Raw genomic sequence first — 27025 nt, 5'->3', positions numbered from 1 at the left:
AACTCACGAAGAGGACCTTAGTGTTGAAGCAATGAACGACAATCTTATGGGCATCATTAAGGAGTGCGAAATAGAAGTCGGTGTAACTCCGTTAGACATGATGCCAGTAAGCTAAAGCAGGAGACGAAAGACCTGATCAAGAAACGCCAATGTATGAAAATCTCTAACCCTACAGCTAGAATAGAACTGGCAGAACTTTCCAAGTTAAACAACAAGCGTAAGACAGCTGACATAAGGACGTATAATATGAATAGAATTTAACATGCTCTCAGGAATGGAGGAAGCCCTAAAGCAGTGAAGAAGAAACTAGGAATAGGCAAGAAACAGATGTATGCGTTAAGAGACAAAGCCGGCAATATCATTACTAATATGCATGCGATAGTTCAAGTGGCTGAGGAGTTCTATAGAGATTTATACAGTACAACTGGCACCCATGACGATAATGGAAAAGAGAACAGTGTAGAGAAATTTGAAATCCCACAAGTAACGCCAGCATAAGTAAAGAAAGCCTTGGAGGCTATGCAAAGGGGAAGGCAGCTGGGGGGGATCAGGTAACAGAAGATTTATTGAACGATGGTGGGTAGATTGTACTAGAAAAACTGGCCACCCTGTATACGCAATGCCTCATGACCTCGAGCGTACCGGAATCTTGGAAGAACGCAAACACAATCGTAATCCATAAGAAAGGGGACGCTAAAGACTTGAAAAATTATAGACCGTTCACCTTACTGTACGTTGCCTACAAAGTATTTACTAGGGTAATCGTAAAATAGAATCAGGAACACCTTAGATTTCTGTCAACCAAAGGACCAGGCAGGACTCCGTAAAGGATACTCAACAATAGACCATATTCACACTATCAATCAGGTGATAGATAAATACGCGGAATATAACCAACCTTTATATATAGCTTTCATTGATTACGAGAAAGTGCTTGATTCAGTCAAAACCTCAGCAGTCATGGAGGCATTACGGAATCAGGGTGTAGACGCGCCCTATGTAAAATTACTGAAAGATGTTCTATAGAGGCTCCACAGCCACCGTAATGCTCCATAAAGAAAGCAACTAAATCCCAATAAAGAAGGGCATTAGGCAGGTGAAATACGATCTCTCCAATGCTATTCACAGCGCGTTTACAGGGGGTATTCAGAAACCTGGATTGGGAAGAATTGGGAATAAGAGTCAATGGAGAATTCATTAGTAACTTGCGATTCGCTGATGATATTGCCTTGCTTAGTAACTCAGGGGGCCGATTGCAATGCATGCTCACTGGCCTGGAGAGGGAAAGTTGAAGGGTCGGTCTAAAAATTAATCTGCAGAAAATTGAAGTAATGTTTAACAGTCTCGGAAGAGAACAGCTGTTTACGATAGGTAACGAGGCAGTGGAATTGGTAAGAAAATACATCTACTTAGGACAGGTAGTGACCGCCGATGCTATGGCATTTTCTCAACCATTCCGGACACCGTCGTAAAAGAATACGTTGGTGCCTACGTGGGCTGCAGGAGAGACTCCACGCATGCGTGACTGCCTGGGCGCAAACACTCCCGTTACTGGGAAAACCCGTGGCCGCTACCTTGGTGAGGCTATCGTCGACGCCGTACATAAACTTGGGCCAGTTCCGTGCTGCCGCTGCACCCAGTCACTTCAGTGCCGATCCATTTTACCCAGCGTCACAGAAAAAGTACAGGCGAAGAGAAAAGGCCAGTTGCGGGACGAACATATACTCGGTAAGGTCCTAAATAAACCTCCATGCCTTTTCTTCCTTTGAGGCGGCGGCGCCTCGACAATACCCAGACGAACCAAGCCACGGCAAGCTGCAGGCGTCTATATCGAAGAAGATAAAAATATGCAAGGATGGGGGCGACTAACTTGTTGCCCTGTACTGAACCTCAGCTCCTCTATTTCCCTCAAGTTCGCGGGAGCCGAAATGAAGGGCTATCAACATTGATGAACTCCACTTCATGGGGCGCTATTGTGCGGGCGCTGCGGTGTCGGCGCCGCCGATGTTGCAGAGTGGCAGTCGGCAGCACCGGGAAGCATCCTGCGAAGGCAGGGGCAAGAATTAGGAAACGCCCTCTCGACACCTCTGCCATTGTAGCCGCCACCTCCTCACTCCCCCGAACCCGGCACGTCGCTTTTACATCTTGGGTGTATACCGAGCAGTCGCCGCGTTCGCAACGGGTCATCGGTTCCGGCGAGCAGGCCATAATCAAGACCTGAACGCCGGAGTGGGCCCGAGGTTTTGTCCAGTCCTTCCCGTCTGGAGTCTGTGCGCGTCGCCGTGGCACGGCTACGGGACACGACGCGGGGGCAGCGTACAAACAAGCCAAACAAGCACGCGGCAGGAGGGACACGCCGTCTACTGGTTGTGCCGGGATTCTCGGGCACATCGAGACTGTCCGCAGAAGTGAACATCTCAATCGACGCCTGTTTGTCCCCTGCCTTTGTGGCCACTTTTACTCGATACGCACACACTCGCGCGCGAGCAGCGCCAAGCAGCGCGACGCGCGACCCAGGCTCGAACAACGGCACCGCGGGGTGCAGCCGGCGCCTAACTCGCGGCGGCGCATGGCCGGCCGACCTCTGGGGCCGGCTTTCGCTGCTCGCCGGAGAAGCGCATTGTCGCCGGCAGTTCGGAAGCTACGGGGAGTCACAATGGCCGCAGCAGTCGCACCGCTCAGACAGTGGCCAGTGACTGCGACCGCTCGAACACACTGGCGGCGCGTGTGTATATTATGTCGGCGTACACACTGGGGCACCCGCGGGGAGAGGACGCCGCGGCGACGTCGTCCCTGGTCCTCTGTCTCTGCTTCCGGGAAGATTTAGCGGTCGCCGCGTTCTACCTGGAAACCGCTTCATTACGGAGCCCAAAAGAAGGTGTGGCGTGGTCGCCAGGGCGCAGCAGGAGCCGTTCGTCTTCCCGTGCCTGCATCTGTTCTCGCCGACAAGTATATACGCCCTTTTGTATGCAGAGCCCTAGAGTTGCGTGCACTGCAATTCCAGGAGATGCGATCGTGTACATACTGTACGCTTGCCGCGCGTCGATTTAATCGCGCGGGACGGCTCCAGTGCTCCCTCGGTCTGGGAAGGGGGAGATACGAGTGCTCGCATCTCGGCTTAATACATTAGCCTGGCTTGTGCCGCGCTGTCTCACTCGCTTTGCTGTTGTTACAAACGATGCGTAGAAATGACGGCAATAAATGACTGTGCCCGTTCGTTCCTGCGGTACTAGGGCGCACTTGCGTACGGTGTGAATCACGCGAGGCAGAAAGCCGAGACGTTCCTTCGCCTAGTGCTTGACGCCGTGATCTGCCGACCGTCAGTCAGATCGTTGTCGCAAAGCGAGCGAGGCTGGTTTGTAGGTATCCAGAGGGCATGCTTACATGGGTAGTTGTTCAATCTGTAGCGGTGGCAAATGAAGCATTCACTTTCCAGCTCCATGCTGGCACCCTTTGTGCTCTTGGGGTGACCACTCGGGGACTGCGTGGTCGCGATCAACGTAACTGCATCATGAAAAGAAATAATGAGAAAAATAGCGCCTGGCAACGCCTTTGTACGAAACTGAAACTGCAGTTAGGACGCCCTAATATCTAGGTGATAGCGCTGAGCCGTTCCTCATGTTTTCACGAGCGAACCTGAAGCCTCTAGCTTGAACACTCGAAACCACTTGTAGTAACTTTGCGAGGACTTGTGGTCATCGTGGCCAGCTCTCGCAGAAGTGATGGACACTTTGAAGGCGGCTCACCCCTTTCGCTTTGTTAACACTTCCGCAATGTTTTCTTCACAACATACTGCTTGGAAGGTGAAAAATTAGGCATGTGTCTATCCATTCCAAATTTCATTTCATTTTATTACCTTAAATGGCGTACAGATAGACCCATGCGCTTGCATCCGGTTTTGCTGCACATAAGTGTCGGGTGCTAAAAGCGCGATGCGTGCCTCTTTGTGACTGAGTCCGTCGTGCGGTCACCACATCAGGCCGCCAAGAACAACTTCTTTAAAATTTATTGGCGCCTTTAAGGGGCACCCTCGTGGATGTAACATGGCCGCGCGGACCCGCCCTGTCCAAGACAACCGTGAATGGCTCTCAGCCGGGCCGTTGCTCCCCCGTGAATCCGCTTTCCCTGTTGTTGCCCGCCGCGCCAGTAGGACGGCTGCCGCTGCTCGGTGACACGACGCGATTTACGACTGAAACATGGACACCGCCGATGCGGTTACGAGTTTGCTCGTAATGAGGGACGGGAGGTGTTTATGGTTGTATACGTTCGGCCGGCAGCGTTCATGGTTGTCTCCCCAACAAGGCGTCTGTGCCGTTGGACGGCATCCAAGGCGGGTCAACGGGAGCTGCCGCTGGGCCTCGCATTCCTTTTGCGGCCGACAGACCGAGGCGCGAAACGCGATAGGTCGTGAATCACGCTAAAACGGCTGGCAAGGCGTGCCCCGCAGAGTGGTCGGCACAATGGCTGCTCCAATTTGACAATGAGTATTTTTCTTGCTCCGCTTTCGCCTTGAGGAGAGCAACGTTCTCCCATATCTTTTTTTTTCATCCTACACGCAATACGAGATTTCGCCTGCTCCGCCGTGGTTGCTCAGTGGCTATGGTGTTCGGCTGCTGAGCACGAGGTCGCGGGATCGAATCCCAGCCACGGTGGCCGCATTTCGAAGGGGGCGAAATGCGAAAACACCCGTGGTACTTAGATTTACGTGCACGTTAATGCTCCCCAGGTGGTTAAAATTTCCGGAGTCCTCCACTACGGCGTGCCTCATAATTAGAAAGCGGTTTTGACACGTAAAATCCCATAATTTTAGATTGTGCCTGAGCTGAGTACCAAGGCCGTATCTGGGTTGCGTTCATAGTAAAATGTGGGGAAATCAGAAAGGCATTCTTCGCTAGTTTTCTGCACTGGAACTAACAGCAGCTTCGCGGTGCAATGAAAGGCAGTGCGTGGCCTGCCACGTAGCATTTGCACATATACAAGGCTTGTCTGAAAAGTATTCGACCATGCTCACGGAGAAAATAGAAGCGTCGCCGGGAGTCATCCCCTGACGCTGCCAACAGCGTCATCTCTAAACGCTGTTTGAATATTTCGATTTGCTTCTGCTCGGCTATCACCATGCTTTGCACATGCATTTATCTAGCATGTGCATTCAATTCTCTGCATCATTTTTGCTCACTTAATATCGAGCCGCCCTCGATGGCGTGCGAAATACAAAGGCGCCCGTGTGCCATGCAGTGAGTGCACGTTAGAGAACCCCAGCCGTTAAAACTTAATCAGGTGTCCCCCGCTACTGCGTGGGCACACCTGATTTGCGGTTATGGCAGGCAAAAGCCAAGAATTTCATTTTAACATTGCCCCGTACTTTTCTCTAAAATAAATTACAAGCGATGCTATATGCCGTTTCGACCCTGTCGTCTAGCGCAAAGCCTTGCCGTGTGAGGCCAACTGCGTGGAGCTGTCCAGCCTCATCACAGCCAGGAGGGTGAGGCCCCACTCTCCAACGTGACGGTGGTGGTAGTGGTATACAACTACGGTGGACAAAGGATAGACAGACAAAAACGGACACTGGAGCGTGCACCAAAGTTGGTCACTTAGGTCTGCCGACTTTGGCCAGCAATGCGCGTGCCGCTCCCCGAGCTGCACATATTGGTCCTCGTCATACTATGGGGCTGCACAGCAACAGAACGTGAGGCCCATGCGAATATGAGTGTGTTCACTTTGGCTGTCTTCGCTGCACGTTGAATGCTTGGTGGATTCGCTAGCCATACAGCTCATTTAAACTTGATGGGTTACTTTCACGTATGGCCAACACTGGCAACCGATTTGTGAGAACGTGCCGACGTATGCATGAAACACGAGGCCCAAGGCATGTGGAATTCTGCTGGCTTTTGGTTTCTGACCGAAATGAGCCCAACCGGCGAGTGTTGATGCCTGCTGCAAGGACTAAACTTAGGGCGTGCGGTACTTGTTAAAGGCTTGGATGTGGGTATGTCAGTAGCTGAGTAAGGATAACCAGTGACTTGAGCGTCGCGGCGAACTCTTGGTCTTGCTTTGGAAATTTCTCGGGAACATATTTATTTATTTATTTACATATTTGCAGTCGCCAAGGCGTTATCGAGGGCAGTGCAGTAGTAACAAAACAGTGCATTACTAAAATACGTGACAAGCACTAACGTACATATTATCTAAAAAAAACCACATTGCAGGCAACCAGCACGACAATAAACACTACAAACTAAGAACATATTATCAGGCGAAGTCATAAAGGGAACACAAACAAGATTCGGGAAACCGGAATCAAAGCTATTTAATAAGGCAGAAAACACTGTTGGAGCGCTCGATACTGTAACCATACCCGTGGCGCCACCTCCGAGATCGCACAGGGCCATTGCGATCTCGGAGCCCATGTCGTACTCTGCAGGTGAGAGAATTGATGGGGACCTACACGAGCGCAGGCAAAGAATCTGTAGTAGCGGTCTCCGCAGCATCTCTGTCCTTGTAGTGCAGTCTGCCCGGTATGGCTGGCAAATGACGTCGTGATGACGGACAGGGCAGAGAAGCTGTGTAGATAAAAGCAAGGCAGAATATTCCCGTATTTCCCTTTGGAACGCTGAAACGCTGAAACAGAAACGCTGCACCTATAGAACTCTACTAATGCCAGAATACATTGCTGCATAAACAAAGTTACAAGCCTTTGAATGAAAGCTTTTGCCTCGATAATGGCTTTTCCTGTGCCTTTAAACTGGCGTTTATTTATTTTTTCTTAGTCCTTGAGTATGTGTATACGTCTGCCGCCATTCTCAACTACACGCAGCGGCAAACGATCACCTCCTTTACCTGCTGGCAGAGTTCAAACCAGAATACCCTTACACGCAAAGCAAGGCTCGCGTTATCGCTATTAACGTGCTTATTATCGGCCAATCACGTCGCCTGGGCACTCAGTTGGACGGCTAGGTCTTCATGCTCCATTGAAGCGCAGCTCGAACTCCGGAATCAGGACAGCCGGTCGGGAGGCTTCTCTCTTCCCGGTTCCTCCTTGGCAAGATAAGTGAAAATAAGATATTCGCTGAGCGGTGGTGACACTTTCGTCCTCCGGCGCAGTTCGTTTGGCAGCGATAGTTCAGTGGGTCGTGGGTGGGAATTGTCTTCACCAGACTGGGGAAAGGGGCGGGGGGGGGGTGACCGCTGAGGCGTGCGGATGGCAGCGCGGGCGCGTTTGCACACAGCACGTGAACTGGACACGCCCGCGCGTCCGAGACGTCAGTGCGGGTTGTGGCGCGGCTCCGTCAAGGTAATGAACCGAGCCGCGATCGCCTCTTTCGCGGGGCGCAGATAAGTGACCACCGCTGTGCAACCACACGCACGCGCGCAGAACAGGGGAGGGGGGGAGGGAGGTCGAGGCCGAAACCGCGAATGCATGAATGGCCCACCCGGCTACCGACGGCGACGATGCCAGCCGGCGTATCTCCAGGTCGCCCCCCTCACCCTTCTCTCGCGACGACATTCTGGTTGCTCTGAAGGAACAGGCTACGACGCCTGCAGGGAAACACGTGCAATAACGTACCATATCCAACAAGCAGTAGGTAAGGCAACTACACATGGTGCATCCCGTTACATCTCATTACTTTTCCATCAGCCACAGGCACAACATTCCTCTAACGAAAGAGCCTGTGCAATACGGTTTCCCAGTTCACTTCGAATTTCTGCGACTGTTATCAGAACATTTGGGCTCCGTGCTTATGTGTTTTTGAATTATCCTTCATAAGCGTTCTCACCGAGGCCGCTCAGCCACGCACTATAGGAGCCTGATGCTTGTGTTGGCTGGTTATTTTCTTGTATGTCGGCGAGAAAGGAGTGCAGGCCATGGTCGTCGGCAGAAGGCCACAGTGCTTCGCTACACGTCCAGCGTCGTGTGCGCGCATGCGCTAGACGCTGTTTATGCTAACAAACGGAGTTCCCCGAAGGCTTCCGTTTAACCCCTCGGGTACAGCACAAGTGATAATAGACTACAAATTTATGGAATCTTCCAGCTGGCGCACCAGTTCTGCTGTACAGTTGGAGTGTTCGACAAGTGAATTTGTGGTTAAATACAACAACTGCTTACGATTAGCTTACTGCCCGTTGCCTACAAAGTATTTACTAAGGTAATCGCAAATAGAATCAGGAACACCTTAGACTTCTGTCAACCAAAGGACGAGGCAGGATTCCGTAAAGGCTACTCAACAACAGACCATATTCGCACTATCAACCATGTCATAGAGAAATGTGCGGAATACAACCAATCTATATATATATATATATATATATATATATATATATATATATATATATATATATATATATATATATATATATATATATATATATATATATATATATATATATATATATATATATATATATATATATAGCTTTCATTGATTATAAGAGAGCGTTTGATTCAGTCGAAACCTCAGCGGTCTCATGGAAGCATTATGGAATCAGGGTGTAGACGAGCCGTATGTGAAAATACTGAAAGGTATCAGTAGCTGCTCCAGAGCACCCGTAGTCCTCCATAAAGAAAGCAACAAAATCCCTATAAAGAAAGGCGTCAGGCAGAGAGATAGGATCTCTCCAATGCTATTCACAGCGTGCTTACAGAAGGTATTCAGAGACCTGGATTGGGGAGAATTGGGGATAAAAGTTAATGGAGGATACCTTAGTAACTTGCGATTCGCTGATGATATTGCCTTGCTTAGTAACTCAGGGGACCAATTGGAGTGCACGCTCACTGACCTGGAGAGGCAAACCACAAGAGTGGGTCTAAAAATTAATGTGCAGAAAACTAGAGTAATGTTTAAGAACCTCAGAAGAGAACAGCAATTTATAATAGGTAGCGAGGTACTGGAAGTGGTAAGGGAATACATCTACTTAGGGCAGGTAGTGACCGCCGATCCGGATCATGAGACTGAAATAATCAGAAGAATAAGAATGGGCTGGGGTGCCTTTGGCAGGCATTCTCAGATCATGAACAGCAGCTTGCCATTATCCCTCAAGAGAAAAGTGTATAACAGCTGTGTCTTACCAGTACTCACGTACGGGGCAGAAACCTGGAGACTTACGAAGAGGGTTCTACTTAAATTGAGGACGACGCGACGAGCTATGGAAAGAAGAATGATGGGTGTAACGTTAAGGGATAAGAAAAGAGCAGATTGGGTCAGGGAACAAACGCGAGTTAATGACATCTTAGTTGAAATGAAGAAAAAGAAATGCGCATGGGCAGGACATGTAATGACGAGGGAAGATAACCGATGGTCATTAAGGGTTACGGACTGGATTCCAAGGGAATGGAAGCGTAGAAGGGGGCGCCAGAAAGTTAGGTGGGCGGATGAGGTCAAGAAGTTTGCAGGGACAACATGGCCACAATTAGTACATGACCGGGGTAGTTGGAGAAGTATGGGAGAGACTTTTGCCCTGCAGTGGACGTAACCAGAATGATGATGATGATGATGATGATGATGATGATGATGATGATGATGATGATGATGATGATGATGATGACAGAAAGCCCATACATGAGCTCGACGCATGGCGCGCGTACTAAATATCTGAACAAATCAAGATGTGCCTACCGTATACCATGCGACAAAATGCTTCTTTTTTCTTGGCTAACTTGACTCAAAAATGCAGGACTGGAAGTTTTCCAGGGTCCTGAACAGGCTGCTGCCACACAGCGGATAAAATGATCTATAACGTCGTTGCGATATAGACATGTTGGCTGGAAAATTTTTGTCCCTAGAGCTAGATTTATTCTCAGTACCACTTGTCCGTTACTGCCGAACCCCCCCCCCCGCCCCCCCACGTGTGGCCACGATCTATAACCATAGATTCCAGTATTTATCTCACGTCGGTGCAACTAAGGGAGTGTAAGAAGGGGCGAGCTTAGACGGATGATCCCATGTATGAAACCAGTGGAAACCGCGAAGAAGACGGCCTGCCAACAGGACCGCTTCATGTTCTCATGTACTTTTAATATCATTTTCATAACATCAGTCTCTCAAACCTCTATATTTTCATTCTAACTTACCTCCCATACTATTTTGTCCTTTTCTTTTGTACGTTACTTTAAGCTACCCGGTTCTCGGCCAATCTCCTAGAGTGGATTTGTGCCAGTATGTACGACTACTTCGCTGTTTGTACATTGCTGTTGGTTTTAATTGAGTGAAGGAGGGCATTAAGAATACCAACAAATGTTTTCAACGCCTATTCCGTTTGGCACACTGGTATTGTTCTCAGAGAAGCTAATAAGTTAAAAGGTTGCATATTGTACTCTTAGTAACTTGCGTTTTGTCGTTGTCACCGTGCTGAAGAAGTAATAGATTACTCAAAGAAACGTGTGGAGGGCAGCATTTAATTTGCATTTCTTGATTTGTTATCACGCGTTGCAGCGAATTGTCGACCCGACCGATGACTGCGACCAAACGGCGTGCGAGCTGATGACGAAGGAAGAGCTGAAAATAAGATGGATTGTCATGCCAAATATACCGCCCCTGATGTGCGTCTTATTGTCGATGCTGAGGTACCAGAACTGCGAGATTTTTTTTTTCTTTCTTGCAATTGTGTAGTTTGGAGAAAGGAGATGCTCCTAATTGGAATATTTTGCCTGTACTTGTCGCAATTCCTACCTTGGTCCTGTTCTATATGGAGATTCTTCTTAAATTTTAGTGCGGGACTCCTTTTATCACTTTTCTTCCCTTTATCGCTTTCCCCAGCACTGGGCAGCCATACTGTTTATGTCCGGTCTTACCGACCAGTCTTCTCCTCTCTTGTTCCTCTCCAGTATTTATTTCGTGATTGCTTTTTTATTCCGATTGGGCCTACTGGCCCGCAGTATTAATTGTGCAGTAAACGAATGAAATCTGCTGCGAACGGAGGGATAGACACGCGCGTTGCGGAACACCGGCCACTTACAGGTCGCGTCGCCAGAAAACGGAGCCGCGACACACCCAACCAAGCCTTTTTATGACGAGAGACGAACACAAGAAGCTCGCATGAGGATGATACAGGTGCGCGCACTTCCTGACGCCAGCCGCGGAGGCAGCAGCCCGCGATCTATTCTTTTTCGTCGTCGTCTGCTAATCTCCGACATCCTCCGGGGACTCAAATGTGGTGACATCTAGACGATGTAGCTTCTGCACTGGCCTCTTGAAGACTTTACCTCCCTGTAATCGGAAAAAACAGGCGCGCACAACTCCGTCGCCTCCTGGGTACACCTCTTGAATTCGGGCTAGTGGCCAGAATAACTTGGGCGTGTTAGGAATGTCGACAATTACGATGTCACCGACCTCTAAATTTCTTGAGTGGTGCCTGGGCGAGCGATAAACCGGTGGTAGTCGCAGCAAATATTCATGTTTCCATCGCTTCCAGAACATAAGAAGCCAACACTGACACCATGGACAACATAGGGGAAATTACTTGTGCTTAATAAATGAAATAAAGAAACGATAAGTTAATAGAAATTAAAGTGGATGAAAAAACAACCCACAACCTTCGCATCCCACCTGCGGCAAGTTGTTTTTTCATCCACTTTAATTTGCATTAACGTATCGGTTCTTTATTTCATTTAGTAAGCACAAGTGATTTCCCATATGTTGTCCTTGATGTCAGCGTTTGTTGGCTTCTTATGATATGACTAATAAAATCGAGCCCCTCCGTTAACCCCTTTCTTCTCGTTCATCGCTTCCAGAAGTCATTCCTCATTTTTGTCGACGTTCAAAGCGTCGCTTATAGTCCTTCACTCGGGACCCAGAATCGTTCGCGTACGTTGTGTATCATCGCCGTTACTCCTCCATGCATTACTCGACGATGGGCATCCGCAAATACCAGCTCGGTGAAACGATGCCGACTTGGAAGCAGCAATGGATGCTTCACGTCTCGGCTGTGTGTGAGGTTCTGTAGTCTTCTTCCGACGCGCGGAAGCCCGTTCTCTTCGAAAAATGGGTGTAGTTGTGCTACCCGTGCATGAATTACTCGGCGGGCCTTGCCCTTCCAGCAGCCAACTCCTCTCCTCAGGAAACGATCCAGTTTGAACTTGCCGGAATCTCTCAGCTGGCAATATTTCCTCAGTAGTGGTGACTCCCGCTTTTTAATCTTGCACTTAAGAGGAAGCTTTCGCTCGGGCCCAACTCCGACGCGGCCTATTCAAATACATGTAAAACGCAAAAAACGTTTTTATGAGATAACCCCTGGACCGATTTTGATGAAATTTGTTGCATTTGAAAGATAAAGTTAAATTCTAGTGACTGTTGGAAGCGGAATTTCGATTTAGGACTTAAATTTTCTTAAAACGATTTTCAAATATTCGACCGTTTGAGAAGAATAGAAGCACGAAGTTTACAAATTCATAGCTCTGCATCAAGAACTGATATCGCGATTCTGTAAACGGCATCCATTAGATCATTCAAAGCGGACAAATTCAATATGTCATTTTACATCTTACGTGAATTTGTTACGTTGGTTACAACGGTTTTGCAAAAGTTGTATTTCCCTACGATTAAATTTTTTTATATTCATGTGTAACATATCAATTTCGTCCGCTTTAGATGTACTATTAGATGCAATTCACAGAATTGTATTATCATATTTAGTGGTTGAGTTACAGAGTTGTAAACTTGATAGTTTCGTTTTTTGAAAATTTACGATTTTTGTCAATTTTTAATAAAAAATTGACGACCTAACTCAAAAATTCGAAACCAACAGTCACTAGATTTTAATTTTGTCTTGTAAATGCAACAAACCTCGTCAAATTTGGTGCAGTGGTTGCCGAGAAAAACGAATTCTCCTTTTACATGTATTTAGATAGGAGCACTCGAGCTAAAGCTTCCTCTTAACATTGGAGACAAAGCGCTGCACCCATGCTGTGACAGGGAGAAGCTTGTGCAGTGAACTGAACTTCGTGGCGTCTAGCTGTGCGGTTCACTGCACTGCGTTTACTGTAGAGTGAAGCGCCGTTGGTATTGCCGCTGGTAATTATCCCTAGGATGTCGTTGATTTGGGGCAGTGAATGCTTCACAGCTGGCCATTTTTCCGAGTCCATACTTAGCCAAGCTGGCGCTTGCCACCAGTCTACCTCCGAAGCCAGTGCGTTAAAGGAAACACCTCGGGTCAGCATATCAACAGGATTGGTTTCACCTGGACAATGCCGCCAGCTACACTCCGAAGTAATCGACAGAATTTCTGTGACTCGGTTATTCACATCACAATCATCATCATCATCATCATCATCATCATCATCATCATCAGCCTGGTTACGCCCACTACAGGGCGAAGGCCTCTCCCATACTTCTCCAACTACCCCGGTCATGTACTAATTGTGGCCAGGTTGTCCCTGCAAACTTCTTAATCTCATCCGCCCACCTAACTTTCTGCCGCCCCCTGCTACGCTTCCCTTCCCTTGGAATCCAGTCCGTAACCCTTAATGACCATCGGTTATCTTCCCTCCTCATTACATGTCCTGCCCATGCCCATTTCTTTTTCATGATTTCAACTAACATGTCCTTAACTCGCGTTTGTTCCCTTACCCAATCTGCTCTTTTCTTATCCCTTAACGTTACACCCATCATTCTTCTTTCCATAGCTCGCTGCGTCGTCCTCAATTTAAGTAGAACCCTTTTCGTAAGCCTCCAAGTTTGTGCCTCGTAGGTGAGTACTGGTAAGACACAGCTACTATACACTGTTCTCTTGAGGAATAATGGCAACCTGCTGTTCATGATCTGAGAATGCCTGCCAAACGCACCCCAGCCCATTCTTATTCTTCTGATTATTTCCGTCTCATGATCCGGATTCGCCGTCACTACCTGCCCTAAGTAGATGTATTCCCTTACCAGTTCCAGTGCCTCGCTACCTATTGTAAATTGCTGTTCTCTTTCGAGACTGTTAAACATTACTTTAGTTTTCTGCATAATAATTTTTAGACCCACTCTTCTGCTTTGCCTCTCCAGGTCAGTGAGCATGCACTGGAATTGGTCCCCTGAGTTACTAAGCAAGGCAATATCATCAGCGAATCGCAAGGTACTAAGGTATCCTCCATTAACTTTTATCCCCAATTCTTCCCAATCCAGGCCTCTGTATACCTCCTGTAAACATGCTGTGAATAGCATTGGAGAGATCCTATCCCCCTGTCTGACGCCTTTCTTTATTAGGATTTTGTTGCTTTCTTTATGGAGGACTACGGGTGCTGTGCAGCCGCTATAGATATCTCTCAGTATTTTTAAATATGGCTCGTCTACACCCTGATTCCTTAATGCCTTCATGACTGCTGAGGTTTCGACAGAATCAAACGCTTTCTCGTAATCAATGAAAGCTATCTATAAGGGTTGGTTATATTCCGCACATTTCTCTATCACTTGATTGATAGTGTGAATATGGTCTATTGTTGAGTAGCCTTTACGGAATCCTGCATGGTCCTTTGACAGAAGTCAAAGGTGTTCCTCATTCTGTTTGCGATTACCTTAGTAAATACTTTGTAGGCAACTGACAGTAAGCTGATCGGTCTATATTTTTTCAAGTCTGGCGTTACCTTTCTTATGGATTATGATTATTTTAGCGTTCTTCCAAGGTTCTAGTACGCTCGAAGTCACGAGGCATTGCGTAGGCAGGGTGGCCAGTTCTTCTAAGGCAATCTGCCCACTGTTGCGTTTCGCCTGCGACACGTGGTTTTGCCGGCGCGACGGCGGCGGGGCGGCGGACATTTTGGCCCGATCGTCGTCACCGCAACACTCATCGCCAGGTGTTTCCAGGCGCGTCTGCGGCGATGCGACCGCCTAGGGATTTCGTTCCAGTCATTGTGCCCGAAACAGGCGATGCCAAAGCAGGGATCTCCTTCCAGTTATTGGGCCCGAAACAGGCGATGCCAAAGCAGGGATCTCGTTCCAGTCATTGTGCCCGAAACAGGCGATGCCAAAGCAGGGACCATCTTCTCGTTACAGTCATTGTGTCCGACCGGCAGCGCCACGACAGTGTGCTGCGCAGCGCCACGACAGTATGCTGCGCAGCGCCACGACAGTGTGCTGCGCAGCGCCACGACCAGGTGCTACGAGATCGTGCGCAGCGCCACGACATGGTGCTACGGCATCGCTACGACAGTGTGCGTCACCATTAGCCCATTGTACATTCACGTGCTCGTCTTTTGAGGGGTTCCTTCTTGCCCTCAACTGCGAGAGTATAAAAACAGCTGCCCCCGGACGCCAGAGGAGGGCTCCGATTTCTTCCGTTGAGTGAAGTGCTCTCCCGTCTCTCTACTTCGGTCAAACCTGACCGCCAACTCTTTGCGATGTTAAAATAAACAAGTTGTTTCGTTGTTACCTGTCGACTCATGCTTTGCCGGGACCTTCGGATGCTTGCAGTTGTACCCCAGGCCGCCAGGCCAACGCTACCCTTGGGGCTTGCGACCCAGGTACAACCACGGGCGTCAGCGCCGAGTTCCCATCCGATCGCTCCAGTGTCCCGATCCCAAACATCTGGTTGCCAGCGGTGAGATCGCCTACGACTTCAAACAACGGTCTGCCAGCGGCGAGATCGCGACAACGGAGGCCAGCAGCGAAGAGATGCAGTTGACTGTATGCTGAGCAGCTCAACGACGATCCGGGAGCAGTGCAACGAGCCCTGTGTGACGACTGGTTGCCTGCAGCGGAACGACTGCGCGGAATTCCTGCCTGCGAGGTTTGGTGAGTGCGGGACTTTCTTCTTCTGAGCTTTGCCAGGCTTTTGTTAGTGTTAGAAACAGAGCTGGTAATTGTGGTTGTCGTTGCTGCCGGGTTAGTTTGCGGCAAGACAATAGTAAGCAGTAGAGAAAGCAGCATTCAGGGCAGCCATGGATTTGAAGTCGTTGCGCAAACCGAAATTGTTGGAGCTTGCAAGAGAGTTGGGTCTGGATGTCTCGGACAAACTCAGAAAACCTGAACTGCTAAAGGCTATTCTTGAGTTAGAGGCTGAGGATGACGAGCTGTCGGAATGCCTTGAGACTATTGAGGAGAGGTCAAAAAGACAGGAGCGCGAACTTAAAGAGCAGAAAGAAAAAGAAGAGCGCGAACACGCTTTGGAAATGAAGCGTCTCGAGGTAGAGATGGAACGCGCTCGTAATGGAAGTCAGGCACACGGTGCAGGAGAACGCGTATTGTTCAAAATGACTGACCTGATGCGGCCGTTTAAGCTTGGAGAGGACATTGGTTTGTTCCTGGTTAACTTTGAGCGAACGTGCGAGAAGCAGGGGTTCTCTCGGGAAACGTGGCCACAGCGCTTGCTCACTTTGTTACCCGGCGAGGCGGCCGACGTAGTCGCTCGCTTGGATAGAGAGGAAGCAGAGGATTTCGACAAAGTAAAATCGAGTCTGCTAAAAAAGTACCGGCTGTCTGCGGAAGCGTTCCGTCGGAAGTTTCGGGAAAATGAGAAAGGCAAAAGTGAGTCATATACAGAGTTTGCGTATAGGCTTATGTCGAACATGCAGGAGTGGCTCAAAGAAGAGAAAGCGTTTGGTGACCACGATAAAGTTCTGCAGTGTTTCGGGCTAGAACAGTTTTATAGTCGGTTACCGGAGAACGTGCGATACTGGGTCTTGGATAGGCCAGACGTGAGTACGGTGGCTAGAGCCGCTGAGCTAGCCGAGGAGTTTGTGACGCGTCGAGCTCGCGGAGCTAAGGACGGTCAAAAGGGTGAATTTGGCTCCAAGTCTGAGAGGCCAAGGTTCACGCCCATGAGATTTAAGGGGGACACGCGTAGTGAGGATGCGAGTGAAAGCAATCCGACCAAACGTAAAGAGACGGCAGCCGAAGCCGAACGCAGAAAGCGGTTCGAGATGAGGCGAGCGGGCGTTTGTTATACGTGCCAGAAGCCGGGTCACTTTTCGGCGCAGTGTCCGGAAACAACACCAAAAGTTGTGTTTTTTTCAATAGGCAGCACTGACGAGAACATGAAGCTTCTTGAGCCTTACATGCGAGACCTCCTCGTAAACGGGAAAGAGTGCCGAGTGCTTCGCGATTCCGCAGCTACGATGGATGTAGTTCACCCGTCTTACGTAGAACCCCATATGTTCACGGGCGAGTGCGCGTGGATCAAGCAAGCCGTGGAAGCTCATAGCGTGTGTCTGCCAGTAGCAAAGGTGCTTATTGAAGGACCTTTCGGAGCGCTTGAGACAGAGGCGGCAGTGTCATCTATGCTGCCACCCCAGTACCCGTACCTATTTTCAAACAGGTCCGATCACCTCCTGCGCGAGAAGGGGCTTTTGTTTGGTGAAGCTAGTGTTCAGGCCTTAACCAGATCGAAGGTTCGGGAGCTCGCTGCAAAGGCGGTAGTTGCGGGGCCGACGTTATCAAACAACGAAAAAGGGTCAGAGGCGCAGCAAGCTGATATTCAGAGCACGCCCGAACAGAATAAAATTGAGTCTGTAGCGTTGAAGGCGCCAGATACTGGAGAGGAAAATCCCGACGCGGGAAAGTTAGAAGAGCTATCTACTGATTTGCTCATCGCGCCTACGTCAGACGGACTTGATAGGTTGCTAAAAGTCAGCCGGACGGCTTTGATAGCCGAGCAAAAAAAGGATGGCAGCCTGGAAAACGTGCGCTGCAATGTCAAAGAAGGTATCGCCAGGAAAACTGCGCGTTTTGTGGAAAGAGGTGGAGTCCTGTACCGGAAGTATCTAGACCGCCGAGGAGTGGAGTTCGATCAGCTGGTCGTGCCTCAATGCTATCGTCAGGATCTGTTGCGCTTGTCACATGGGGGTTCGTGGTCCGGACACCTAGGAGTTAAGAAAACTAAGGACCGTCTCTTGCAAGAGTACTATTGGCCAGGGTGTTTTCGGGACGCAGACCATTTCGTGAGGACATGTGACACTTGTCAGCGGGTGGGCAAACCAGGGGACAAATCGAGGGCGCCGTTGAAATTGGTACCTATCATTACGGAGCCTTTTAGACGGCTCGTTATTGATACAGTGGGACCTCTGCCGGTAACAGCCACGGGGTACAGACACATTTTGACTGTGATCTGCCCAGCGACAAAGTTCCCTGAAGCAGTGCCGCTTAAAGAACTCAGCTCAGTTGAGATAGTTAATGCACTACTGTCCATATTTGCGCGAGTTGGTTTTCCTGCAGAAATTCAATCAGATCAGGGCACAGTGTTTACTAGCGCTTTGACGACAACTTTTCTCGAAAGGTGTGGGGTAAAGCTGCTACACAGCTCAGTGTACCACCCACAGTCGAATTCCGTTGAGAAGCTCCACTCCGTCATGAAGCGCGTGTTGAGAGCCTTGTGTTTTGAACATCAAACTGACTGGGAGCTGTGTCTGCCTGGGGTGATGTTTGCTTTAAGGACCGCGCCGCATGCGGCTACGGGGTTTTCGCCAGCTGAACTGGTGTACGGTCGCTCGCTTCGATCTCCGCTTCGCATGCTTCGAGAATCATGGGAAGGTAGGGGCGACGACCCAGTCGTGGTGGAGTACGTGCTTAAGCTCCTCGAACGCTTAAGAAGGGCACAGGAGTTGTCAGGTGAAGCAATGACAAAGGCCCAGCAGAGGGCCAAGGTTTATTATGATCGGACAGCCAGGGCCCGTCGTTTTGAGGTTGGCGATGAGGTCATGATATTGCGCACATCGCTAAACAACAAACTAGACGTGCAGTGGGAGGGCCCAGCGCGAATTGTTCAGAAACTGTCGGACGTTAACTACGTGGTAAGTCTGCCAGGAAAGCGGAAAGCACAGCAAGTTTACCACTGTAATCTGCTCAAACCTTATAGACAAAGGGAAGCAGTGGTGTGCATGATGGTAAACGTTCCTGAAGAGCTTCCGGTCGAGCTTCCGGGACTAGGCTCAGTGACGAACAGGGAAGACACCGGTCAAGTCATTAGTGACCTTATCAGTAAAGCACCGCTGTCGCCTGAGCAGAAAACCGAACTACACCAGCTATTACAAGAGTTTCAAGGTCTGTTCTCTGAGAGGCCTGGTAGGACTTCTGTACTTACTCATGATATAGAACTTACCTCCACAGAGCCAGTACGATCCAAGGCGTATCGGGTGTCACCCCGCCAGAGCGATATTATGGAGGCTGAGGTAAAGAAAATGCTACAGCTCGGTGTTATTGAGGCAGGTGAGAGTGATTATACCTCCCCTTTGATTTTAGTTGAGGTACCGGGCAAGGAACCTCGTCCTTGCGTCGACTACCGCAGGCTTAATTCCATCACTAAGGATCAAATTTATCCGATCCCTAACATCGAGGAGCGCCTTGAGAAAGTTAGTAGCGCTCAGTTTATTTCCACCCTAGATCTTGTCAGGGGTTATTGGCAGGTTCCACTTACAGAAGAGGCTAGTAGGTATGCGGCGTTCATTTCACCAATGGGAACATTCCGTCCTAAAGTGTTGAGTTTTGGTTTGAAGAACGCGCCATACTGTTTTTCAAGTCTCATGGATAAAGTGTTGCGGGGACAGCAAGAATTCGCTTTACCGTATCTAGACGACGTAGCGATATTCTCCGCATCCTGGTCTGAGCATATGACACACTTGCGGGCAGTGCTAACCCGCCTGCGCGAAGCAGGCTTGACAGTAAAGGCTCCTAAGTGCCAGTTAGCACAGGCCGAGGTTGTCTACCTCGGTCACGTGATTGGTCAGGGTCGTCGCCGCCCCTCTGAAATAAAAGTGGCCGCTGTGCGAGACTTTCCGCAACCGCGCACAAAGACCGATATTCGGTCGTTCTTAGGTGTCGCCGGCTACTATCAGAGGTACATCCCTAGGTACTCTGATATCGCGGCTCCCCTGACGGATGCTCTAAGAAAGACAGAGCCTCAAACAGTCGTCTGGGACGAGACAAAGGAAAGAGCTTTTAGCGCCCTAAAGAGTGCCCTAACAAGCCAGCCTGTGCTACGATCGCCAGACTATACAAAAGGGTTCATTGTTCAGTGCGATGCTAGTGAGCGAGGCATGGGCGTTGTACTGTGCCAACGGGAAAATGGAGAAGTAGAACACCCCGTCCTGTATGCTAGTCGTAAGCTGACCAGTCGTGAGCAGGCGTATAGCGCCACCGAGAAAGAGTGTGCATGTCTCGTGTGGGCCGTTCAGAAATTGTCATGCTATCTAGCCGGCTCGAGGTTTATCATTGAGACAGATCACTGCCCTCTCCAATGGCTGCAGACCATCTCTCCCAAAAATGGCCGCCTCCTGCGCTGGAGCCTCGCTTTACAACAATATTCCTTTGAGGTGCGTTACAAAAAGGGGAGTCTCAACGGTAACGCCGATGGCTTAAGTCGAAGCCCCTAACGTAGGAATCAGCCTCAAAATTGTTTGTTACTGATGTTTTTCTTCCTGAGGCAGGATTTTTTTTAACATATTGCTTTTGTTTAGTGTTTCAAAGTGATGATATGCTTTCTAGTGCAATTTTTCAATTTGTGGACGCGTTCTGAGTGATGCTAGACTACTGTAAGGAACTAGGCAGTGGTATAAAAAGGGGAAAGAGCCTGGCAGGGCTTAGTGAGGGTTGTGCCGTGCTTGCTGACTGAGCGGTTGAGTTTTCAGCGTAGTTCTAACGCTTGCCGGGAACGAGAACAAAAATGTGAACTCTCCCGAAGTCACTTTGCAGTGTCCCGTGCGAACCTGAACGAGAGAACGAGGCCTTCTCTGTGCGCTGCGCTCAAGAAACGTCAAGGGACGCCCGACTTCGGTTATGAGCATCATCGAGCGACATCCCTCCGGACAGCGGATGCAGTCCCCTGTCCATCGGGATCTCCTTTCCCCGGCGGGGCGGTCTGTTGCGTTTCGCCTGCGACACGTGGTTTTGCCGGCGCGACGGCGGCGGGGCGGCGGACATTTTGGCCCGATCGTCGTCACCGCAACACTCATCGCCAGGTGTTTCCAGGCGCGTCTGCGGCGATGCGACCGCCTAGGGATTTCGTTCCAGTCATTGTGCCCGAAACAGGCGATGCCAAAGCAGGGATCTCCTTCCAGTTATTGGGCCCGAAACAGGCGATGCCAAAGCAGGGATCTCGTTCCAGTCATTGTGCCCGAAACAGGCGATGCCAAAGCAGGGACCATCTTCTCGTTACAGTCATTGTGTCCGACCGGCAGCGCCACGACAGTGTGCTGCGCAGCGCCACGACAGTATGCTGCGCAGCGCCACGACAGTGTGCTGCGCAGCGCCACGACCAGGTGCTACGAGATCGTGCGCAGCGCCACGACATGGTGCTACGGCATCGCTACGACAGTGTGCGTCACCATTAGCCCATTGTACATTCACGTGCTCGTCTTTTGAGGGGTTCCTTCTTGCCCTCAACTGCGAGAGTATAAAAACAGCTGCCCCCGGACGCCAGAGGAGGGCTCCGATTTCTTCCGTTGAGTGAAGTGCTCTCCCGTCTCTCTACTTCGGTCAAACCTGACCGCCAACTCTTTGCGATGTTAAAATAAACAAGTTGTTTCGTTGTTACCTGTCGACTCATGCTTTGCCGGGACCTTCGGATGCTTGCAGTTGTACCCCAGGCCGCCAGGCCAACGCTACCCTTGGGGCTTGCGACCCAGGTACAACCACGGGCGTCAGCGCCGAGTTCCCAACAGATCGTACCAGCAGTCGGATCCAAATACCACCATCCTTCAACAAATCTGCTGTTACCTGATCCTCCCCAGCTGCCTTCCCCCTTTGCATAGCTCCCAAGGCTTTCTTTACTTCTTCCGGCGTTACTTGTGGGATTTCAAATTCGTCTAGACATATCTCTCTTCCATTATCGTCGTGGGTGCCACTGGTACTGTATAAATCTCTATAGAACTCCTCAGCCACTTGAACTATCTCATCCATATTACTAATGATATTGCCGGCTTTGTCTCTTAACGGATACATCTGATTCTTGCCTATTCCTAGTTTCTTCTTTACTGCTTTTAGGCTTCCTCCGTTCCTGAGAGCATGTTGAATTCTATCCATATTATACTTCCTTATGTCAGCTGTCTTACGCTTGTTGATTACCTTGGAAAGTTGTGCCAGTTCTATTCTAGCTGTAGGGTTTGAGGCTTTCATACATTGGCGTTTCTTTATCAGATCTTTGATCTCCTGCGATAGCTTACTGGCATCCTGTCTAACAGAGTTACCACCGACTTCTATTGCACACTCCTTAATGATGCCCATAAGATTGTCGTTCATATCTTCAACACTAAGCTCCTCTTCTTGAGTTAAAGCCGAATACCTGTTCTGTAGCTTGATCTGGAATTCCCATATTTCCCTGTTACCGCTAACTCATTGATCGGCTTCTTATGTATCAGTTTATTCCGTTCCCTCCTCTCGTCTAGGCTAATTCGAGTTCTTACCATCGTGGGGTCACTGCAGCGCACCTTGCCGAGCACGTCCACATCTTGCATGATGCCAGGGTTAGCGCAGAGTCTAAAGTCTATTTCATTTCTAGTCTCGCTACTCGGGCTGTTCATTTTCGGTTATCCCGCTTGCGGAAGAAGGTATTCATTATCCGCATATTATTCTGTTCTGCAAAATGTACCAATAACTCTCCCCTGCTATTCCTAGAGCCTATGCCATATTCCCCCACTGACTTGTCTCCAGCCTGCTTCTTGCCTACCCTGGCATTGAAGTCGCCCATGAGTTCTTCACCAAGACTTCTAATGTCGAAGGCCCTCACTGTAACCAGCCAAGCACTATGCTTGCGTAAGCCCAAAGAAAACATTGCGCTCTTGGCATTAGATCTCCGCAGGTTTCCACCATCAACTCGTTTCTGCAGTCGTGCCATTTTCCGCAACGTGATCAGGAAGATCTTCGTCCCAGTCGACCTTCGAAACCCATAACTGCTGTAACACTGTACTTCGTCGCACTACGTATGGTGCGAGAAATTCTAATGGGTCGTAGATCCTTGACACTCCCATACAAAAATGCTTCCTTACTTTCTTTAGAACTTTTATCAACTTTCTATGAACTTTAGTAACATCCCATAGACATTTACTTTTTAGTAACGTTTGTCAAAAGAAAGTCGGTGACTTTTTTTTCTAACTTCAGTATGTTATATAGAAGTCACTAGAATGTTAATGAACACTATTTTTAAAATCACAAATTTTCAGGTTCACAGCACAATAAATTAAACATTTCTCACTTTTGAAGGCTATGCCGATTCTGGAGGCATCCTTACATCCCGCAGGAAACTGCAGCACTGCTGGAAGCTGGACAGCATGACGATAAAGCACCTGATTTGTGTGCTTTCACAAACGTGCATACAAAACTGGCGCTGCCTTTCGAGTTGTCGGATACATTTGTGTAATGTGCAATCATTTTACTGTATTGCCATGTTCAGGATTTCTAGTGGCTGATGACGAATTTTATGTTTTAGTGGAGTGCCCTCAGTTTAATGAATTTACCTAAAGTAGCCTCCTCTGAGTTAAATATAATTGGGGGCTTGAGTAATTACGCCTGATATACTCCATATAAACTCTATATTAATCTAGCTAAATTGCCTTTTTAAGAACCATGAGTTGAGGTTTCGTGCTGTCAATAATGTGCTCTAAAGCGTCCAGAAAAATGTGTTCTTCCTTCTAAAGGCATGGTTTAGCCAAAAGTGCCTCAAGCAATGCTTTCGCACAAAAGTTGTATCATCAAAGGTTTCACGGAAGCCTGTGTGGTCGGTATGAAACATGTCAAAGAAAGACATAGACCAACCAAATACAACATTAAAAGCAATACATTTCGGCTTCCATATGGAAGCCTTGTTCACAATGGGGCAAAAGTAGTAGAAGTGCATATTTAAGTACCCTTTAGCATAAGACGGGGGTGGGCTCCTTAGTTTCAGATGAGCGTGTGTCCTCTTGATTACATCTCTAGAGAATCCGGGTACAGGCATGGCTTCCAATTTCTTTCCTGGCCGATTATGCTAGGCACTTTCCAGTCACTATTGTGTTTAGTCATTGCTGCATGCTCTGCGAAAGCATTTGATGCCACTCTTATCCACATTGTTCTGGTGTTGGCGTAGCCACTGTTTAATGTTGCCATCGCCCTAATGTAGATAGCATTCATATACACATGTTATGATTCAAAGGTCAGAATTCATGTCAGTAAAATTTTTGATACGGTTTGCTACTGGGAGGGCTATCTCGTTCGTTTAGCATGGCTTGTTACTGGGTTTGCTCTCTTGTTTCTTTAGCTTCTTGTCGGGTTCTTATGGATTTGATTTTGTGCACAATGAGATGTTACAAACACACCTTGCATATACATGAAAAAAGGTTTACAACAGAGATAACATATATGCATATGTGTCAATAAAATACTCGAGCCTCATTTCTGCCTACAGAAAAAGAAGTTATTTCTCCTCGAGGGCATGGCTGCTTGCAATAATGAACCTCCAAGTGAAGGTTTTCTCTAATCCCTATTTTTGATATCTAAATGCTTATGTGGCATGTACAAACTGCTTGCATCAATTTCTCATTGGGATGAGCTGTCTAAAATTTAATTTTGAGTAATAATTGCAATAATTAACTCCTTTTACCTGTCATCTAATGACTAAAATTCTATGCTTCTACCTTGACAAACCTTTTATGAAATTAGTTTGATGAGGCCCAGTATACAGGGCTTTCTAAATTGAAGGTATCATTACGTATTAAAGACTATGCTAACTACGAAAATGCTGCTCGTGTATGTGGTTTATTCACTCTGTCAGACAAAATCTTTACACCCTAGTGCAGTCAGTAAATTGAAAACTGCATGTCTGCAAGGGGAAGTAAGACAATTGTATTTGAAGACAATTGCATCTTGTTTGATAGTTATCGAACACTTGTGCGTCACTAATCGAGCACAGCTTGGCCCAATACTCAATCAGGCTTGAAGCTTCCGATGTCTGCTAATCGCTAGAACAGCACCAGATCTCACTCTATGTCAAGGGGTGGCACGTATTTGCTTAGATCTAGGCATATGCATATCTTTCTTTCGCGATGAATTTCCCAATACTTTCTAGTCTTAGGCGAAAGTACACAGCTCAGCACAATGCATGTATCGTATACTTAACACTGCTTTGTTCTTTAAACTGAATCAACAAGAAGCAGCTACTTCCGTTTTTGCGAACCTTACACTATTTCCTAACCATTCCTTGATCAAAAGTGTATAAAATGAATCTGTGCTTGGTCTATTGTTTCACAGGTAGACGTCGGTGACGGTGTATATGTTGAAAAGGGCCTGCTGAAGAGGCTGCGCCTGGATGCTAACAACTCAGGCTCTCAGTTCGCGGGGGGCCTCCTTAAAGCTCCTTTTACAAAAGAAGAGGTTGAAAGGAGGTCCTTCTTTGGTCGGCTGTCAAATGCCTTCCACAGAAGTATCCGTTGGATTCCAAGAAGGTCAGCACCATACTCGGTACGTGTGTCACAAAGAAGCATCTTAATGTTCTTTCTGCAGTTTTCAACAAAACTCCATTCATGGCAATTTCAGTGTTATCTTAAGGTAGTGCTTCTCCTGCTAAAATAGCTATTAACCTGATTATAATAGCGTATTATAATGCAAGCTTTGCCACCATCAATAGAAAATTGTCATTACTGGTGGCATATGTATTTTTGTGATAGACACCCTGGTCATATGAATGCACTGATAATGTAATATCCTGTCTTGTGGAAAGCAGACATGTTTAGTAACACTTTGACAATGTCTACCTGCACAGCAAAGGCATTTTATAATCTTGCTGTAGAATGTCCATAATGCCCCTTCAACTGCTTACATGTTCTCTTGTATCATTTCTTGTTCTTTAAGTGCCACACAACTCAACTCGTCTATGTACCTGTGCCCAAGGAAAGCTGCAGCACAGTTTCGACTGGCACCTTGCCTTTCCTTAGATAATTCCCACATGAAACTTCCATGTACTGGTCACGATACGAATATCGAAGTTCATTAAACTGAAGTTGATTTACAGCTTTTGTTTGTAGATGACAATTGGTATGATAGAGCTTATGTGTCGTGCATCTGTTGGTGTTACGCGCATCTATCACGCTCCCAGCTCTAATGCACTAATTCAGCCATTTCATGCATTCCAGGAAAAACAGGTGGAGATGTTTAGAGCTTACAGGGTTGGAAACTTGTGTCTTGTGGACTTTTTTTAAGAAACAGATGCATGGCGTGTTGCACTGTCACAGAAGCAAAACCATTATATTGCCTTTTTTCTTCTCTTTTGTAGACTACGCAACCAACATTTCAGCGTGCTTCCAGGGCAGCTGAAGAACTCGTCCTCATTACTAGCCCGGGGATATTAAATGGATGTGTTCAAGCACAAATGTAAACCTGTCTTCTTCGGTTGCATGCCACACGTAGCCACTTGGCTACCACTATTCGTCACAGACAGATAGTTCACAGGATGTTACTAGCAAGTTGTTAGGATGTATAAAGGTGGTTAATAAATAGTCGCTGCACAGTTTTTAGGAAGTACATAAAAATGTTACTCAGAGATGAAAGGTTATTTTCGCAATATAATATTGCAAAAAGCAAATATCTGAATAAATTTTTATGTACTTCCTAAAGCTGTGAAGCGACTGTGGATCTCGCGATCAAGTCACGAGATCCAAACGACTGGAGCGAGTTTAAACGTTTTCGCAATCGTCTCACGACTGATCTGCGCAACGCGAAAAACCGTTATCATACTGACTTGTTTAACGCTTGTGAATGTGATAGCCAGAGGATATGGAAACAGCTAAATCTTCTGCGCAACCATACACCTATTTCCCAGTCACGTATTAACATTGTCAGTAATGGTGTTCAAATAACCAATGAGTCACTACCTGATGCCTTCAATAATTTTCTAGTCGGTAATAATAATAATACTCCCGTATGCATGAGTGCCTGCGATTTCGTAAGGACAAGTGTTGCAGACACGATCTTCCTGCACCCGACCAATGAATCAGAGTTAATATGCCTTCTTTCTGAGCTGAGCAACAGCCGCAGCCTGGATGTAGATAATCTGCACATAAAGCCAATTAAGTATGCCCTAGATATTGTTGCCCCATTGCTGGTATACATATACAACTTATGCCTCGATACCGGAGTCTTCCCGCATAAAATGCAAG

The 27025-nt window shown here is 48.0% G+C and overlaps 1 protein-coding gene across 2 annotated transcripts in view; it reads left to right on the top strand.

Annotated features, from left to right (window-relative positions):
* LOC142566715 (uncharacterized) overlaps positions 1-26227 on the top strand; it is a 168693-nt gene extending 142466 nt beyond the window's left edge. For both annotated transcript variants that reach the window (XR_012825114.1, XM_075677556.1), the window contains exons 4-5: positions 25122-25331; positions 26143-26227. Coding sequence is in view for 1 of the 2 variants with exons in the window: in XM_075677556.1 (XP_075533671.1) it covers positions 25122-25135 (14 nt within the window). In the remaining variant the exon portion in view is untranslated. The remainder of the gene's footprint in view (positions 1-25121; positions 25332-26142) is intronic.
* Positions 26228-27025: the final 798 nt, after the last annotated feature.

Source organism: Dermacentor variabilis, unplaced genomic scaffold (assembly GCF_050947875.1).
Source record: "Dermacentor variabilis isolate Ectoservices unplaced genomic scaffold, ASM5094787v1 scaffold_13, whole genome shotgun sequence".
Lineage (NCBI taxonomy): Eukaryota > Metazoa > Arthropoda > Arachnida > Ixodida > Ixodidae > Dermacentor > Dermacentor variabilis.
Note: the sequence above shows the minus strand (reverse complement) of the source record. Positions and strands in the feature narration are given on the sequence as shown.